General features: G+C 44.3%; 2 protein-coding genes across 2 annotated transcripts; one reads left to right on the forward strand and one right to left on the reverse strand.

Moving 5' to 3' along the window:
• The first annotated feature begins 690 nt into the window (after window positions 1–690).
• On the forward strand, window positions 691–2,572 carry B0H65DRAFT_481104 (peptidyl-prolyl cis-trans isomerase ssp-1). The gene is made up of 4 exons (XM_062827618.1): window positions 691–1,181; window positions 1,245–1,523; window positions 1,665–1,921; window positions 2,173–2,572. Exons 1-4 carry the CDS (start codon window positions 1,173–1,175, stop codon window positions 2,180–2,182), a joined length of 555 nt encoding a protein of 184 aa, XP_062676731.1. The 5' UTR covers window positions 691–1,172; the 3' UTR covers window positions 2,183–2,572.
• Window positions 2,573–3,594: 1,022 nt separating this feature from the next.
• B0H65DRAFT_76528 (uncharacterized protein) lies at window positions 3,595–6,061 on the reverse strand. Its single transcript, XM_062831381.1, has 3 exons — window positions 5,576–6,061; window positions 5,399–5,510; window positions 3,595–5,347 (listed from the first exon to the last, which is right to left on the reverse strand). The coding sequence occupies exons 1-3, from the start codon at window positions 5,900–5,902 to the stop codon at window positions 3,861–3,863; spliced, it is 1,926 nt and encodes a 641-aa protein (XP_062676732.1). The 5' UTR covers window positions 5,903–6,061; the 3' UTR covers window positions 3,595–3,860.
• Between the last annotated feature and the right edge of the window lie 11,983 nt (window positions 6,062–18,044).

Here is an 18,044-nt window from a genome sequence, read left to right on the forward strand (position 1 = left end):
TACACAATTGACTCTGGAATCCACAACGACGTCATTGGGTTGACCACGTGCACTTGTCAAAATCATGAGGGTTTAAGTGCAGAGGGCTATTCGGAACCTTAATTATGAGATCTTTCTTTCCATCAAAATCATGGTTCAACTTTCAAAAGACATCCATCTCGATGTTCCAAACACTCTCCTTCCTCCCGCCCACCCGTGACCCAAACATTCAAGGCACAACAAATCAGTGTGGCACCCACTTTATGCATGGAAAATCACGAGGCCCCAAGGGACTGTTGCGTGGGGTGTCCCGATGCAGCAACTGACGACGGATCGAGAAAGTGTGGATGGCTCAAAAACACAGCTGAGATAATGTCTTTGGAGCTTGAAGTCGCAATGTCTTTGTTCGTGAGCTGTGACCTTTTCGGTGAAAACAAAGGACAAAAAGCTAGGATTAGTTGTTAGTGCATCTTGTAGCAAGAATACCTCTTCCTCAAACTTTCTCCTCAACGATGACCGCAATGCCAAGTGGAAAGATGAAGCCATCAAGGTGACATGAATAAGCAGCCTCAAGCTGACCAAGCAACCTCATCCGACTCGGAGGAGTGGCACATGAGGACATCTCGACAAGGACACACCATCACACTAACAAAATGGTGCCCCTGACAGCTCCCCGCGAATCCCCAATCGCGGAAGAGAAGGCGGGCGGTACCTTGACCCCGCTCCCAGTCCCCGCCCCCCGGCCGCCCCAGAGAAGTCCCCGCTTTTTGTGCCTTGTGAGATGTGGACCCGCCGCGGTTTGGACTGACGTCCCTGACGAAGAGCTCCATTGCCTCGAGTCTTGGCCAGAGTGCTGGATGTTTCTCTGTTCCTTCCCCTAAAAAGTTGCATTCTCCCACTGCCCAATTCTTTCTTCATATCTCAAATTTTCTGTCGCATTTCGATTTTCACTATTGAAGCTCTATTTGCGCAAGTCAAGGTACGTCGCGATACCCGTCGCTGCTTGATTCATTCGAGTCGCAATCGCAAAGCGCACCTCATCTTCCCCCCTTCAACCTCTCTCCTCCTCAACTTCCACGCGACAAGGCTACCCACCTACTCAGCGACCAACTTACTGACAGAAACCGCATCCTCCTCTTTCAGAACCGACTCACCAACCGATTTCTAACCTCACCACCACCAAAACCGTCAAGATGTCCAACGCAAGTCAACCCACCACTGGCGATGCCAAGAACCACCCAACTAACCCCCGTCCTCCCTTCCAGACCATCGAAACCGGTCTCCCCGAAGACTGGGAAGTCCGCCACTCGCAATCCAAGAACCTGCCCTACTACTTCAACAACGCGACCAAGACCTCTCGCTGGGAGCCCCCCTCCGGAACCGACGTCGACAAGCTCAAGATCTACATGGCCAAGTACCACAGTCAGCAGCAGCAGCAAGGCGGTGCGCAAGCTGGTGGTGGACAACAACAGCAGGGAAAGATTAGGTGTGCGCATTTGCTGGTTAAGCATAGCCAGAGCAGGAGGCCGAGTTCTTGGCGCGAGGTGAGTCTCTCGTTGCTCCCCTCACCCTCCCATGTTTCGTTAGCCTAGGTGTTGCTGTTGCCTCCGGCGGCCCCTCCGGGGAGGCTCCTGCGGAGGGCTGCTCGCTGCGCTCGGTTTAATACTAATAACATGTCAAAACAGTCCGAAATAACTCGCACCAAACAAGAAGCCCTCAGCACCCTGCAGGGTTTCGAACAGCGCATCAAGTCCGGCTCCATTTCCCTGGGCGAGCTGGCCCTGACCGAGTCCGACTGCTCGTCCGCCCGGAAGCGGGGCGACCTCGGCTACTTCGGGCGCGGCGACATGCAGAAGGAGTTTGAGGATGCCGCGTTCGCTCTCAAGCCCGGCGAGATCTCCGGGATCGTGGACACGGCTAGTGGGTTGCATTTGATTGAACGGTTAGTTTTTCCCCAAATCTTTCCTCACAGAAAAAGGAGGAGGAGAAGAAGAAGAAGAAGGGGTGGTTGGTTCGGGTTGGGGGTTTGGGCACGGAGATATGTGCTGCTTGGGGTCCTCCTGGTTGGGGTGGTTCGATGGTGGGCGAGGGCTACTTAGGGGATGAGGCCGAGACTGCTCTGGGGAGTCGAGTCGACCGGACCGACCAAGAACGAACGAACAAATTGCTGACAACAACACGGGGACGGTACAGGCTCGAGTAGGATTCCGATACGACACGACAACAAATAATGACCACTGCCACTGGATGGAAGGGAATGGGCACCGAAAGCGTGTGGATGACAGTGTAGGAAAGAAGACGATTAGGTATTTTGCTTCTAGCGCGGCGCTTGCGAAGGTACTTACGAAGAGGGAAAATCGAGAGATGAGAGAGAGAGGCAGTATTGGAAGCCGAACTTATATCGAACCCAGACGATGGCGCGAAGACGGAAGGTTTTTGCTGCGGCGGTCGCCAGACTATCAAGTCGGATTATGGTCCGCAGTACGGCGGGAGCCAGGAAGTATCCGAGTAGTACTTTTGGCCAAGTGTGAACGGGAAAACAGCCGGATAGGATAGGAAAAAGCAGACAAAACAAAACATTTCACAGCTGAGACAAGACAGTCCAACCGGCTTTTGCAGAACGAAACAAGTGCAAATTTCGAGGTTGCGTGATCCCTAGGTATTTTTGACTGGAGGCGGTGATCTCTTTCATGTTCCATGCCTGGCTGGATTTTGACAAGCAGCAGACACCCGGACAGGAAAAGAAGAAGACCAAGAAATCAAGAGTTCATGATCGAGAAGAACCAACAACAGCCAAAATGCAGTAGTGACCGACCGTGAAAGTGACAATGAACAATGGTGAAGAGTGAGTGTGTGTTCCATAAATGATGCCCATTTAATTATGTACTACGGTTATTTCTACTCTAATAAGCCGAAATATTTTCTCTTCTTCAAGAAGATTGAGGGAAACTGCCAATGAGCGAGCCCCAGGTAGTCAATGGTGTGCTGTTACCCTCACAACGCCAGACTGCGTGCGCACCAGATTTTGTCGCCTGACCCCCCCAAAGGAACCAAGTATGATACTGAGATAAAACCCAAAACGAGAAACCGCGGGAGTCATAGCTCGACCGCTAAAGGATTCTAAGAAATGGGGTATATGATATGATGATATAAACCGCAACGCACACCAGAGCAAACTGAAAACCCTGTAAACCGTACGTACCGAACCGCCCAGGAAAACCGTGGCCGAAGCCAGTGAACCGTGCCGTACCGATCGACCGAAGGAAAAAGAAGCGAACCAAACAAACGCCGTTCTGTCCCCGAGTAAAGAGAAAATTCGATCCGACCATACTCGTCGTTATCGTGAGCATCAAGCATGATTCATAACCATGACTTCGTTCCTTGTCGTTCCGTTTCGCTTCTTCCTGTTCCGTTGTCCGTTGTCCATATGTTCTTCTTGGCTTGTGCCCGATGATCTTTTGTGCAGTCCTCAACCTAGCCAATGCTGCTGGCTGCTTTTTCTGTCATGTCCCTTTTCTGTCTTTTTGCCGCTGGCCTTTTGAGTTCCTGTCCGTTTTCGTGGTGGTGACTGTCCTGTTAAACCAGTGCTTCCACCCCGTTTCATGCTCTTGCTCCCATGCGAAACATGCAAAGTAGGTTTTAGGTATGTACAGCAAGGAAAAAAATGGAGAGAAATGTGCAGGAAGATGAAGATGAAGAGCCGCTCAACTGTCTCAAACAGGAGCTGGTGGTGTATGTAGAGTATTTGAGGTATATCGATGGAATTCTGTTATTCTTCCTTTTCTGTGTAGGTTGTCGTAATTTTTGATGGTAATTTTCGTAGGATCATGTCCATAGGTATCGTTTAGGTATCGTCGGCAAAATCTGTCGGATGGAGTGTATCAACCCTGCATCTGACCACCAACACCTGCTACCACCCACTCCGCCAACGGCTTGATACTGGCAAAGCCCACGGTCATCACCCCCAACGCCATCATCGATAGCGCGGAGTACGGGGCCGCCTCGCTTCCGACCTCATACAAGTATGCAGTTCCCATGGCAGCCGAGTTGATACCGATCGTCAGACCAGCCGCTACCGTATGCGGGTCGTTCATCCCTTGGCCTTGTGCGGGTGTTGCGGTGGTAGGTGCTGTCCTGGCAGCCTGCTGCGCCTCGAGGTCGAAGGACTGGCGGACAGGAACGGTGAGAAGCTCGGTTTGACTAGCCTTGGGTTCGGTCTTAGCTCCTTCAGGCTTGTCTTCGGTCCTCTCGGCGGTGGTGTTGTCAGTAGGTTGCTCTTGCTGCTTGACAAAGCGCGAGAAAATCGTCCGTTCCAACCAGCTGCCAAAGCCAAAGCCCAGTCCCATTTGGAAGATGATCCCACTAATGACTACCATCGTGGCGTTTAGACTGGCGTCTCCGCCCATCATGACCATGACGGGCGCACCCATCGCGATGGTGACGCTGCGAGCGGTGTAGGCGATGTTCCGGGAGGCGGGGGCGAGGCCAATGGCGCGAGTGAGGAGAGGACCTAGGGCGACGTTTCCGAGGGCGAGGATTGAGGAGACGATGAGGACGGTCAACCCGGCGCGGGAGAGTAACTGGCGGCGGTACTCGTAAAGTTTAAGACCCCAGGCCACCAAACCGGCATTCAGGATGGACTGTGCGATATCTCCTGCGGCCATGGAGACGTTGAGTTTGTTTCCCTCCGCATCGACTCCGCCATTGACACTATGTAGGAGGAGGTGGGAGAGGGTTGTCTTGGTCTGCAAGCTATCCAGCATCTTGCCTAAGGCTCGATCGCTAATCGCAGCGTCAAGGTAGATATAGGCCATCATGACAAAGGAAGTCCAGAGTACCGCGTTCAGCGAACCGGTCAGGGTGATGCGGATCCAGGGAGCGAGTCCTTCCGCGCGCTTTACGGCTGCTTGAATCTCGAGCATCGTGAACCAGGTAGCGAACAGGAGAAAAGTCGCCAGCGAGGCGTCGTGGTGCACCGCATATCGTAGGGGGATGCCCACGGTAAAAGTCAGGAACCAACACAAAACCAACATCGGGTTTCGGCTAAGCCATCCTCGAAATCCTGTCTTCGGTGTATCCTGTTGTGCCTCCGTAGGTTGGACTTTCTCAAGTGAAGTTGGGGGTCTGGTCCCTTCACAAGCGCTTTCGTCACCAGAGCAAGAAACACCGAAGCTGAAGCTGCTCGCCATTGAGTCGCGCTCGAAGATGATCTTGGAGGAGATCCAACTCCACCGTTCCTTGCGGCCTTCGATCACTTCGGTATTTTCTGACTCGTAGGTAGGGGAACGTTCCTTCCACCGGACCATCAGTGAGTGGATTGGCAAGGCCAGGATGTAGGTTGAGATCGTGTTGAGGATGCCCGTTAGTACTTGTCTGTGTTAGCATATCTCCCATATAACCTTCAAGGCGAGCGTCTTACCGAAGCAGGCAATAACAAGCCCCACGGTACGGGCATCGGCAAGTGGTCCCCGGCAAATCATGACGAAAGGGATGGTGAAGCCGATGGACATGTGTCGGTTGAGAAGGTTCGTCTGCGCATGTCAGTATGAGGGAGGCCAAAGCGTTCGGCCAGTTCATGCCGGGGTAAGACACTTACCGCGCGGCTCAGATGCTTTTGATAGAACTCCTCCAGTCTGGGAATGACACACCCGCAAGCGGATAAGACGACGAACAAGGCGACCATTGCCAATATCGAAGGGGGAAAGTCCACGCTATGGTTGTCCAACATGAAGTCGATACCGGCGATTAGGAGCTGGGCAACGATGACTAGCAAAGTAGCTACCACACCGTCCCATGGTTGCGTTTGCTTGTTCAAGTGGTGCCGCAGCCTGGCGTAACGCTGCCTCGTTGCTGTTGAAAGGGGGAGGCACATGGCTTCTGTAGGTGGTGCTGAGGTTGGTAAGGATGATAGAGTAGGGGCCATGTTGGACCCTGGGTGTGGAGTCGTGTGAAGAGTTATAATACGGTTTTAGGGAAAGTCAACCTGAGCATATGTCAGGTGATGAGACATGAGCCGAAAAGGAGAGGAAGTGGCAGGCGGCGTTGGACTTGATAAAGGGCTTTTTCGGGGGTTCGCTCTTGACATTTGCAGACACCTCGTGGTGTCTAGGACAACGACTGCAAGAAGCAGGCCTGGACCAGCTGTAGGGTTCTCCCATGGACAAGGCGTGGAGTACATGGGAATAATAGGGGACGGGTTTATCGTTTGTCCTCCCCCACGCCATGTGGTTCGGCGGCGGCGGTCAAGAAAGCCACTTGGCACGGATGGTGTTTGGTATCCCTTGGTTATGGATCTCTTGCTTTCCGCGAAGAGTTTCCGTGGGTATGGTCCGGGTTTGTAGGGGCTGTGTGAATGGTTTGGACGGAGGGTCCTTAGGTTCGGGATAGGATATGCTAGGGGCAGTGACGTCGTGCCAGACAGTGAGGATCACAAAGGGGGAAGTCAACAAGCCGGCAGGAATCCAACAACCTAGAACCTTGACGGCGATACAGATCCCTGGATAGGGGATCGGAGGGGAAGTGGGAGGAGTGATGTGAGTGTGAAGAGGGAAAGAAGGAGGGGATCCTTGTGGTTGAGAGAAAGAAGGGAAAGGGTAGACGAGTGACGAGAGCATCCTCGCGGCGATAGTCGCACGGCAGGATCCACGAGAGCCCATTCCCCTTTGCGATCGAAGGAATAGGCCATGGTGAATGGGGGAATGTATGGGATGAATGGGATGTGATGTGCCAAGAGGGTAAGTGAATGTGTGATGGGAGTTGCTTGTCCACCCACCTGATACTCAGGCCCAGTTCTTCCTTCCTGTGAATGGAATCGTTTCATGTTCTCATGATTAGATGGAAACCCAAGATAGGCAGGTACGGGAGCCTTGACGACGCCGACGACGACAACACAACGAGGACAAGGACGAAGGAGCCTCACAAAGTTCCGAATAGAAAGAGCGGGACAGGAGTACCCGTGGTCTGTGATCCGTGTTGCCGTCTGTCCAAGTCACAGCCATCCCGTTCCAGTCCCGTCCATTACCATATCCATGTCCATGTCCATGTCCATGATGGTGAGCCCCGTATCATATGGCACGCACCTTGTCACCGTGGTGACCCTACAATTACTTGCTTGCTTGCAGTCCCGGGAGTCCAGTGCTGTCTGTGGGTGGTGCAAAGGAGCGACACGTCAACATGTCGGTGTGAAATTTTTGTTGTTGACACTCGTATGGCAGTTGTTGACAGCAGAAAGGAGACTTGTACCATGTTCAACGATAGTTCCTGGTTCCTGGCTCCTGACTAAAGGACGAGCATGTAGCCGCGCCCGTCCGCGATGGCCTGCAGATTTGAGGTCAAACGAAGGAGGACAAAAAGACGCCATGGCCAGTAGATTTTGGAGCGTCAAAGTCCAGGGCGTCTTGGGGCGTCTCCTCTGCCGTCCTTGTCAGTGTCCGTATCTTTCGGAAATATTGTCCCAATTCATCAGTGGATTAATGGGAGCGGGAGGCAGGGGAGTGGAAAGCGAGATCTGTCAGATTAGACGGTGCAGAATTGATTGATTGAAGAGTGTGTGTAGGTAGCTGACTCGAGCCAACGCTCCAGAAGGTATGGGGGGTGTTGGGGTAACCCAAATATGCCCAGAAATTAAGCTTAATTAGGTGGCTGGGAGTCTAACCCTCAACGAGTTAGCCAGAATCCTCACCCTTGAATTTAATATACCCTCTTACATATAGACCTTTTAAAATGGGCAAAAGTAAAACTATTTACAAAGTCTCTCTTCTAGCATCTTAATTTCCCTAGCTAAATTATAAATATCCTCCAATATATTATTACTAATCTCCTTCTCCTTCTCCTTATAAGCTAGCGTATTCGCTTTCCCTATTAATTTCCGGAATTTCTTGTACTCCTACTATCCTAAAATTTTAATTAATCCATCAATTAGTATTTTCTTCGTCTCTAAATACTCAACGTCGATCCTTCCTACTTCCATCTCCTACCTTAACTAATAATTATAAATATTAATATATTTCAATTTAGATATTAAGTTAACTACCTCAACGGTCAATACCCGGATCGTCTAAATATTATTACAATTAATTACGGGCACCTTCACATTAAAAGGAATCTTAATCTTCTTATAAAGCCGTATAATAGCGATAGCTTCTTTTACTATACTAGAAAGAAAAAATAGTTCTACTTTAATAGTTAAAATTAAGACCGTCTTTTGTTTAGTAGTACCTTAGTGAACTATACCCCTAAATAGCTTAATAGTAAAACCTTAAGAGCTCTTTCGATTAGGGGAATTATTAGCGTATAATGCGTTAGAAGCTATCTCTAACTTCTTCGAATTATTATAATAAAAGGAAAGGTTAAAGTAAAGTTCTAAATAGTATAAGACTTTATTAGCAACTTTACGATATTGAGGACCGGGATTATAATTATAATGAATTAATTTATTAGCGGCGAAGGCGATATTTAGCCCAGTAATAACGGCGGTATATATAATAGAACCGACGACGACCTAATATTCCCGGATCTTATCGAAGCTAGCTACGCTATTAAAAGGCAAGAGCTCTTTATTATTTATCGGTATGAAGGCGAAGGTATAGGGATTCTTAATTAATTTAATAATTTTATAAATATACTCCCGTTGAATTAACTAGATTAAGCCTTTCTCCCGGTTTCGAATAATCTCAATACCCAAAAACCATTAAAAATTATCACCTCCAATAAATTTATACTTCTGCTCTAACCTTTTAATAACTAGAGCGACTTTATCGTACTATAATTTATCAAAAGTAAATACAATATCGTCGACGTAGTAAAAAATTAAAATTCTATCGCACTTAAAGATATACGAGTCTTCGAATAACGGTTTAAACCCTAGGCTTTCGAAATCCTATTAAATTTTCGTTGCTATAGTAAAAGAGTTTGTCGGAGACTATAGAGGGCCTTGAGAATCTTAAGGATAATACTATACTTTTAATAATTAGGAAGCATACGTATATAAATTTCTTTATCGAGGTAAACGTTAACAAAGGCATTTACTATATCGTATCAAATAAGCTCGAAATCGAACTTAATAACGTAGGTGATAATTAACCGAGATAAATAACTAACTAATATAGAAGCATACGTCTCTTTACTATAATTATACTACTAATCTCCTCTAATTACGAAGCGAACCTTTACCTTCAATAACCGACTATACTTATTAAATTTATATATATATACTTATATATAATCGAAGATTTAAAAACCTGTAGTACGGGGAATATTTTCGTTGATTTTAACCTATAACCTTATCTCTTTATAGTTATCGAAATATATTTCCTCTATTTACTTAAATAGATTACCCAAATCATAATACTCGAAATTGTAATAAGTTTTTAGAATTGGAGGGAAGTTTTAACATTTAATAGAATCCAATTTACTACCTTTAGAAATTAAGTAGTTAATTTCTACCTTCGTAACTATTTTACCTTACTATTACCTAATTAATTAAGTAAATTTCCTAGCGTTAAACGCGGCTTCCCATAGTTCGAAGGTTGGAAAGGAAATAGGCTCTAGTAAATCTATTATAAGGTCAATGATAAAAATAGTTAGTAATATATTTAGCGGGGTAAGGAGGGTTAGTATATTAAAACGTACCGTACTATTAATTAATTTTAAAAAAATTATAGTTCGTAGCGCTTAGGGTATTGGCCGCTCTAGTTCGTAAAAATTCGTATTTAATAAAGAGGACGTTCTTAATGCTAATTATAAGAAGAAGCGGAAGGTAGACGTAAGGAAAAAATATAGTACGGATAAAAATATAAAAGATTTTTTATAACCGAAAAAGAAAGGAAGTATTACGTTATTTTATAAAGTTTATAAGCGAAGCCCTTACTTAATAACGCGCTATTGGTATTTATTACCTAAAATTAAGAATAATCTTAAATAGAAATTAAGTGGCCCTATTTAGAAGCTTATTAATAAAAATTTCGAGAAGTATCCCGAAATTAATAAAGAGGTTAGGAAAGTTAAGAACTAAATATAGGACCGCTTTATTACTTTTATATAAATTATCGCTTCGAAAAATTAAAAGAGATAAAAAATCAGTATTTATAATTTAATATTTTTCATTAAATAAGGTATTTTTAACGCAAATAGTAGTAAGGGTAATGTTTACCTACTTAAGAATTTTATAATCTTCGATTCTAGGGCTTCTATTTATATTTTTAATAAAATTAATTATTTCTTTTCGTTTTGAATAGCGTCCCTAAAGGATTGTATTTAGGCTAGTGAATTTTAAATACCTATTAAGGGTTTTAGGATTATTAATGTAGAAATATAGGGAGAGAGGGGAGTTTTAAGGCTATAGTTAAAAGAGGTAGATTTCTACTTTAATTTTACTATAAATCTCATATTACTTCGCCTACTTCGAAAATAAGGGTTTATTAAAATTATAAACCCCCTAATAATTACCTCCGTCAGCTAGACAATTTATTCTTTTATTTCCTTTAAGAAATCTATTATTAAATAATCTTCGAATATTTACTCCTTTCATTTAATTATGCTACTTTTTTTATTCGTTGAAATCGTTTTAATTCCTTTATTAACCGTCGTGTATATTAAATACCCACCAAATTCTAATACAAACGATTCGATTATTACGGTCCTTAAATCTTTAAATACTTTTATAACGTCGAGGGTACTAAATTTAAAGGGCCTACTATTTATTAGTATGATGTATATAGTATTTCAAAAATTAAATAATAAATTAAACGAAAATTGCAAAATAGGGAATTTAACCCGGGAGAGCGTTTTGCCGTTGATTTCCTCGAATATTGTTAGTTATTATAGACTTAATATATATATAATAATAATAATGGACTTATAACAGATTTACGGGCTTATATAATAATATATAAGTATAAAAATAAAATTTATATTTTTATATATAAATACTATTTTTGTAACCGGAGAAAAATTCCGGTCCGAAAGAAAGGTCCGATTTGCAATAGGGATCACCCCTGAATAGAATCCGGAAGAAAACCCGGAGGAAAATCTAGACCTCGACCTTCGTAGTCGAATTCTGGCCTCAATGTCAGTTAAACGAAGTTGTACGTAATTTTATTGGAAAGAACGGAATATAACGTTTCCGACCGTATAAACGGTTTCGTCATATGACGACTATATAGAATAGAAGTGAAGAAAGATATCCGAAAAGACTTTTTACTTCGGATTCGAATTCTGGATTCTATGGCTGACGTATGAGAATAACCAGACTACTGTTAGAATAATCAAAATATGACGATTCCAAAGGTACAAACGGTTTTATTACTCAATAACTCATTAATCCAAAAAGTATATTTAAAAAGGGGTTCCCTCAAAGAAAGGGGAAACAAAATATATTTTAAATATTTATTGATATCTCTACCAATTTATTACCTTTCCCTATATTCTATATACTATTCTATTCATCATTGAACGCTCTACATACATCCACACTCTAATGCCCGTCAACGCCTACTAAGTTACCCTTTTTTCAACCTTCAAAGAGAAGGTAATTTTTGCCTCTTTATTTATTTAGAAAAGGATTTTCCTTTTATCCAAGAATTCGTCGATCGATACCTTCTAATAAATATAAAGTAAAGAAAAGTAGCTTTAAATATATTATACTTATTACCTATCGATAAATTAAATTCATTTGGGATAATTATACAGTAAATTAATTAATTATAACTATTATTGAAAGATTCCTTTCGATTATCGATATAATTAATTACCGGTATAATATTAAAATTAAATATATGAAGTATAATAACGAATTTAATAGTTAATACGTTAACGATAAATTAATTATACGCGTTATTATTTTCGAACCCTTAGTACTTAATATTTAAATTTAAAATAGTAGTATTAAGCGCTTAGGGGGTATAATTAAAGAAAAAGCGCATATGATAATGAATAGTACTAAATTCCCTTATAATTTCTAGTTTTAAATCATTTTAGCTTTGGTCTATTTTATTAACCGATTACCTAGGTATCTTTATAATTAGAAATTATTATACGAATAATTTTATATTTTCGTAGCCTATTATAAGAGGGTATAAGTTGAGCTCCGCAAGTTTAATTTTAATTATTTATATATTTACAATTATAAAGTGTATGTAATAACGGGTACCGTATAAAAAAAAGAGCAACGGCGTAAGAAGCTTTAATTAAAAGTTTAAATTAAATTCCTTATTGACTATACTACTTCCTCTATTTATTAAATTTAGAACCCGTAGACTAACTGTATTATTTATACTTATAATATACTCTTTAATAAAGATTTAATTTATTTAGGGAACTTCAATAATTTTAAACAAGAATTAAGGTTAATTAGCGACGAAATTGCTGATTTATTAAACCGAATTAATTAACCTCTTTAATTATCTACGTAATATTTTAAACCCGTTAATATAACTTAAAATATAGAGAATAACGGTCTTACCCCTCTGCTGCTATTATTCTTCGATAACGAACTTTAAAAAAATAGTAACGAAACCGTTTCGAAATTAATAGAGCCTACCACTCAAAGTAAAGTATTTATTAATTTTATATTTAATTACTTAAAATTATTAAATATGTTCTTATATTTTAAGGAAATGTTTTTAAATTTTTTATTAAACTTCTAAAAATTATTAACCTAAATAGGCTTATATTTACGGATTATATAAATAAAATTAGTAAATTATAAAGTAGAGGAGGTTATTTTACTAATTCCGAATCTTTTTCCATTTATAATAAAAATTTCTTAATTAGATAATTACTTTTTGAAATCTTTAGGTTACTTTATAATTTCTTTAATAAAGGTTTAATAATTTTGACGAATTTTAACGATTTAATCGATAGGTCGATAGTTAATTTAATTCTTAATTTCTTTAAACTAATTTTGGGTAAATTTATCTTATTTAAATAAAATATCAGTATAGTAGGCGGCGATATAAATATTTATCTAATTACAAATTCGGATATTAACGTCGTCGAAATTTTTCTAATACTTATAGCGAATATTATACATATTATTAATTTAATTATACGTTACTTTCCTAATAATTATTAAATCAATAGAGGGGTTAATAACTATATCCTCCCTACTATCCTATTCGGTACATTATTTATTATCCTCCTCTTCCTCTTTTTTATCTTCTTCTCCCAAATTTCCTTCCTTATTGTTTTCGTTAGCACTAGCGGCGGCTTCTTCTTAGAATTGGGTAATAGTAGTAGTTTCGGTAAAAGTACTATTCGTATTAGTAGCCGTACTAATAATTATTACAGTTATAATTATAGCCTTTTTAATTTAAATTCCTCTATTAAATTTAACGAACTCCTTCTTTACCACTAGAAGGCAATCCTTTACTTACTTAGTAAGCAAGAAATTTTCCGGCTTTAGGGGTATAACCTTCTAAATTATAGGTCCTCTCTTAAGTAACCAATTACTAAAGTCCTAATTACTACTAGCGAATTTCTTAAGAGTTTTATACTAGCTAGGCCAATCGGTAGGGGTATTGAAAATGACTATAATAGCCTTGTTGGTAGATTCCTTTAATTAAAATATAGCTAACGTTATTGGTTTCATAAGGATATTGCTTATAATCGATAATTATAGCGTTAAACGTAAATACGCAAATCAGACTATTAATTATCAAATTAAACGGTATAGAATTGATTGATTGAAGAGTGTATATAGTTGATTCGAACTAACGCTCCAGAAGGTATAGGGGGTGCTGGGGTAACCCAGATATGCCCAGAAATCAGGCTTAATTAGGTGGCTGGGAGATCTAACCCTCAACGAGTTAGCCAGAATCCCCACCCTTGAATCTGACAAGATTCGCGGATGCGCGGCGCCTTTGGCTGATGGAACGTCATCATCCATTGGGTTGGGCTCATGGATTGAACTTCCCTTGTTGTGGTGGTGGCTGTTGACTGTTGTTGTTCGCAGTTGTTGTTTAGTTGTTTGTTGTTTCTTGGTCAAAGCGTTTGAGCAGGTTTTCTTCGACGGAAATTGTTAGTGTCAGAGATTAAACAACGTCCCTTCCTGTTTGATCCGAGTTGAGTCCTTTCCCGTGCCTTCCGCCGTTGAATCGGTTCCTGGATCGTGTTGGAGGCGTCGTGAGGCGCTCCTTCTCTTCCTCAATGTGGGAGCGTTGGGGGTCAGTGGGGTCTCAATCGGGTTTAGCGCGGCAAGGAAGTGGAAGCCACCACTGGCCGCCGATCATTTCTGGGCTGTGGAGAAGAGAGCGGGAAGGAGACATGGATCGTCGTGCACTAACAGAAGACCCCTGTTTTGAGTGCTTTTGCTCGCTGACGTCTGATAGTGCGGGGAAAGAGGCCCCTGTCATCCGCCAAACAGTGCCCTTCTTCACGGGCGGCTGCAAACAGTAAAACATCGATGGTCGACTTCCTGCATTTCCTCATCTCGCTCATCTTCATCTCTCTTGCGGTTCTTCTCACATCAGCAACAAACTCAGCTTCTGCTGTGTCTCCCCTACCGCATCATTAGCCAGAACTCCCTCTCAACCGGGTTTCCTAAAGGGTATCAGGGTCTCCCCCCACGAACCCCTCAATAAGGATCACAATATATCCAACCCATGCATTCGACCAGACACAGACTGCCAGGTTATCATCATCCTGCTTGTTTCAAATCCAGGCATATTTCCAAGCATTCATGAAAGGACAGCATGGAAACGAGTTGGTCTCCCGATGCCGGTCTCAGGTCTGTTCATGTGCCTTGCATTGCCACCTTCTCCCCGTCTAGCAGTCGAGATTCTGGATCCCATCGCCACTTCCACCTTCTTCAACGGGAGCAACGCTCTAGATGTTATAGATCACGGAAACCTTTCCAATATCGGGCATACAATGTTTGCTTTGGGTATGTGTGGGGGTCCATCCGGATATTCGGAGTCTCAGAATCAAGTGATGGCAAGTGATGGGAAGCTTAAAAGTCAACAGCAGCTGGAAGCCGTCCGCGTCTCCATACCCTCCCACTCCTCCGCCATCTACACTACCGTGGTCTTCATATTGGTACGGAAATAGAAGCAGACGGGTTGGCGGGACATTCGAGCCAGCATCAGCCATGATGGAAAGGCCCGCCGTATTGCCCGTTACCCACTTCTCCCCGTCCCTTCATTCTCTCCGCCTTCTCGTTTCCCCGTTTCCCCGGCCTCCCGGTTCTCCACCACCTCTCCGTGTTGCCGCTTGGTGACCAGAGAATCACCAGGGACCAAGAGGACCTGGACAATTCCCGAGGCCCAGGTCTTGGGACGCGGCACAACGCAGTTACATAACCACTCACTTTCCCAGTCTCCAGTGTTTCTGTCGTGGTCCAACCGGAACCGGTCTTTGGGGGCAAAAGCGATCGGGATTAAAGTGTCTGAAAGCAGTGTATGCGTGTGGAAAGAAAAAAAAGTTGGACACAACCTAAAATTGTCGTCCGAGTTGTACACCGTCCGACTTGAGCGGGGTATCTCAGGACTGGGAAGAGTAATTCAGTTACTCAAGAGGGGACTCAAGGGGTAAGGGGTAATTACTCTCTTGTCCATACGTTTTTCTTCAAAGGGGTATTTTGATGAAGAAGGACCCGAGGTTTGTTAACCTTGTGATCTCGTGATGGGTTGAGGGAAGTTCTGCTTGGTTAAGCCGCGAGGGCTGAAGTTTCAAACTTTGTGCTCGTCACTCCAAGAAATGTCACGGTAGATTCGGATGTGGTATTGCGGCTCAGCGTCGTTCGTAACGGGACTGGAGGGACATGGAGGACTGGGCTCAAGCCAACAGTTGCAACCGGCAAGCCCATCTCATTCAAACGCCGCCGCCGCCGCCGCCGCCGCCGCCGCCGCCATGGCCGTGAACCGGCGACACAAGTTTCGAACCCTCAAACCCGAAAACTCATGGTCAGTGATTATCTCTTTGTTCGCCGCAAGTTTGGAGCCGCCATATCCATGAAGAGATGTCAGGTATGAGGCGCCACCTAGAATTAACAAAACTTCAGGGTCCAACACACTTAACCCAAATTGGGCAACTGTTAATTGGAGGCTTGAAAGGTAATATCGGTCAACTTACCTTTCAGTGCCATCTAGACCTTCATATTAATCACTTGCATAGTAGCATGGGCGCATTGCAGTCGGTCGGCATGTACTATGTAGGCGGTGCATGATTGCATTAGGATTATACCCGCCAGTCACCATGCTCAAAGTAAAACATCAGCGGCATGCACCAAAAGATGGCAAGGTCGCAAGGAAGAACCGAACAGCGAAGCGGAAGCGGAAAACCGAAAGAATACCGTTGGCTCAAGACTGGCAAGCAATTTGGCAATCTCCTCATCAAGGGATGGATGGCCCATGATTTCGTCTTCAACCTGTGGCAAGAAGGCATGCATGTGCCCGCTGGCCGGGCGCCGAAACAACGGTTGCCCGCGGATCGAGCCGCGCCAGTTGGCCCAAGCTGGCGAGGGAAAGCTGGAGAGGCACCACCGGAAACAAAACCGCTTTTCGTTTTATTTGTTTCCTTGTTGAAGAAAAGATCATAATGGTGGCTATGAACGGCTTCGGCTGTGCTATCCTATCAACGGTAAACACTACCTAGCTTGGTGTAGGATGGGGGAAGTCCAAGGCGTCACCAGCTGGGCGTCACAGATCTCCCTTCTTCCACCCCGCGTACCTCGGTTTGTGCCTTGTGCTTTGTCACTTCGTTGCGATGACTTGTAAGAGAATAAGTCGTGAAAACTTGGCCTGGGGAAACGTTCCACATCGTTTCTTGTGTACTTGTGTTTCCCCCGAGGTTATCGACCAAAGCTACACTTACCCAGTTCGCATACAAGCAGACGATCGTACCTACCTTCTACATTTCCATAGGCCCATCTCCACCAAGGCGTTGGAGCTCAACACTCAGACGCCCAGTCCAGACCTGATGACAAGACGAGAAAGGCAGGAGCGACGAGATGAGTAGGCAACAAGCTAAACCAAATTCGTCGAGAACTTATCTTCACGGCCGAGTTGAGCTTCGTCAGTCCACATCAGTTCTTGAGCTTATCCAATGAAGGAAGCTAAGAAGCGAATTCATTTCGCGAAACCCCGGTTCATGCTTCAGAAGTGCTGCGAGAGTGCTGCGTGAGTGCTGCGTAAGCGCCATGTTGTGCACTCCTTTCATCCATCGTCCATGGTTCGCATTGCCAACGAACAGCCTCGAGACATCGCTCGACCAAGAAGGGATGGATGGATGGATGGATGGATGGATGGATGGATGGATGGATGTTCTCGTTGAGAACTTGAGATGATGGCCCGAGCGGTTTGCAGGGTCTTGGTCTTGGGTTTGGTTTAAGGAGCATGGAGGAGCACGGAGGAGGACCGACCGAGGTCAGCGACTTCGGACAGGACCAAAAGGAATCGGTGATCGTGGATCAGAAGACAAGAAGACAAGTCGAATTCCAGATCGAAGGAATCCCCGCGGGAACTGAAACTGCCCCTGGGGAAGAGAACGAGGAGAACCGGAGTCCGGGGAGGAGGGGACAGTCACAGAAGCTCAGTCGGAACAGTTGCGTATTTTCTCGATGGTCTAGGTACGTTGCTCTACGGGCGTAAGAAAGCCACAATGCCGGGCCCCTCCCCGGTATGTCCTCTCTTCATCCCCGTGTCCGTGCGGAGTAAGCTGGACAATTTGGGGAAGAAGGGAAGGGGAAGAGGAAGGGGAAAGGGGAAAAAGAGAAGGCGATTTGGGGGAGCACAACTTGCACAAAAAGTACTTGCCGGATGTATACTGCAGCACATAGAGTGCGGATGTACTCCCAGCCACCCGTCACCCGTTTTATTTGACAAGGTCGTCCAGCTGTCAACCAAGTGTCTGACCGCATTTACAAGTACGCCTCTCCTTGTATGTGAAATTGCTAAATTGAGTCCCGTCCTTCCAATACCGGCCTCCAACTGCCGTCGCCGTCTCCGATTTCGTATGCCGCTGTCTACCGCTGTCAGCCGTGCCCGTCAGCCGTTGTCTCTGCCGAAACGGTTACCGGTGCCGCGGCCTATCCTTTTTGAGGAATCCCATAACTCTATCGAAACGATTTC

The sequence above is a fragment of the Neurospora tetraspora genome (genome assembly GCF_033439725.1).
Source record: "Neurospora tetraspora strain CBS 560.94 chromosome Unknown B0H65scaffold_10, whole genome shotgun sequence".
Taxonomy (NCBI): Eukaryota; Fungi; Ascomycota; class Sordariomycetes; order Sordariales; family Sordariaceae; genus Neurospora; species Neurospora tetraspora.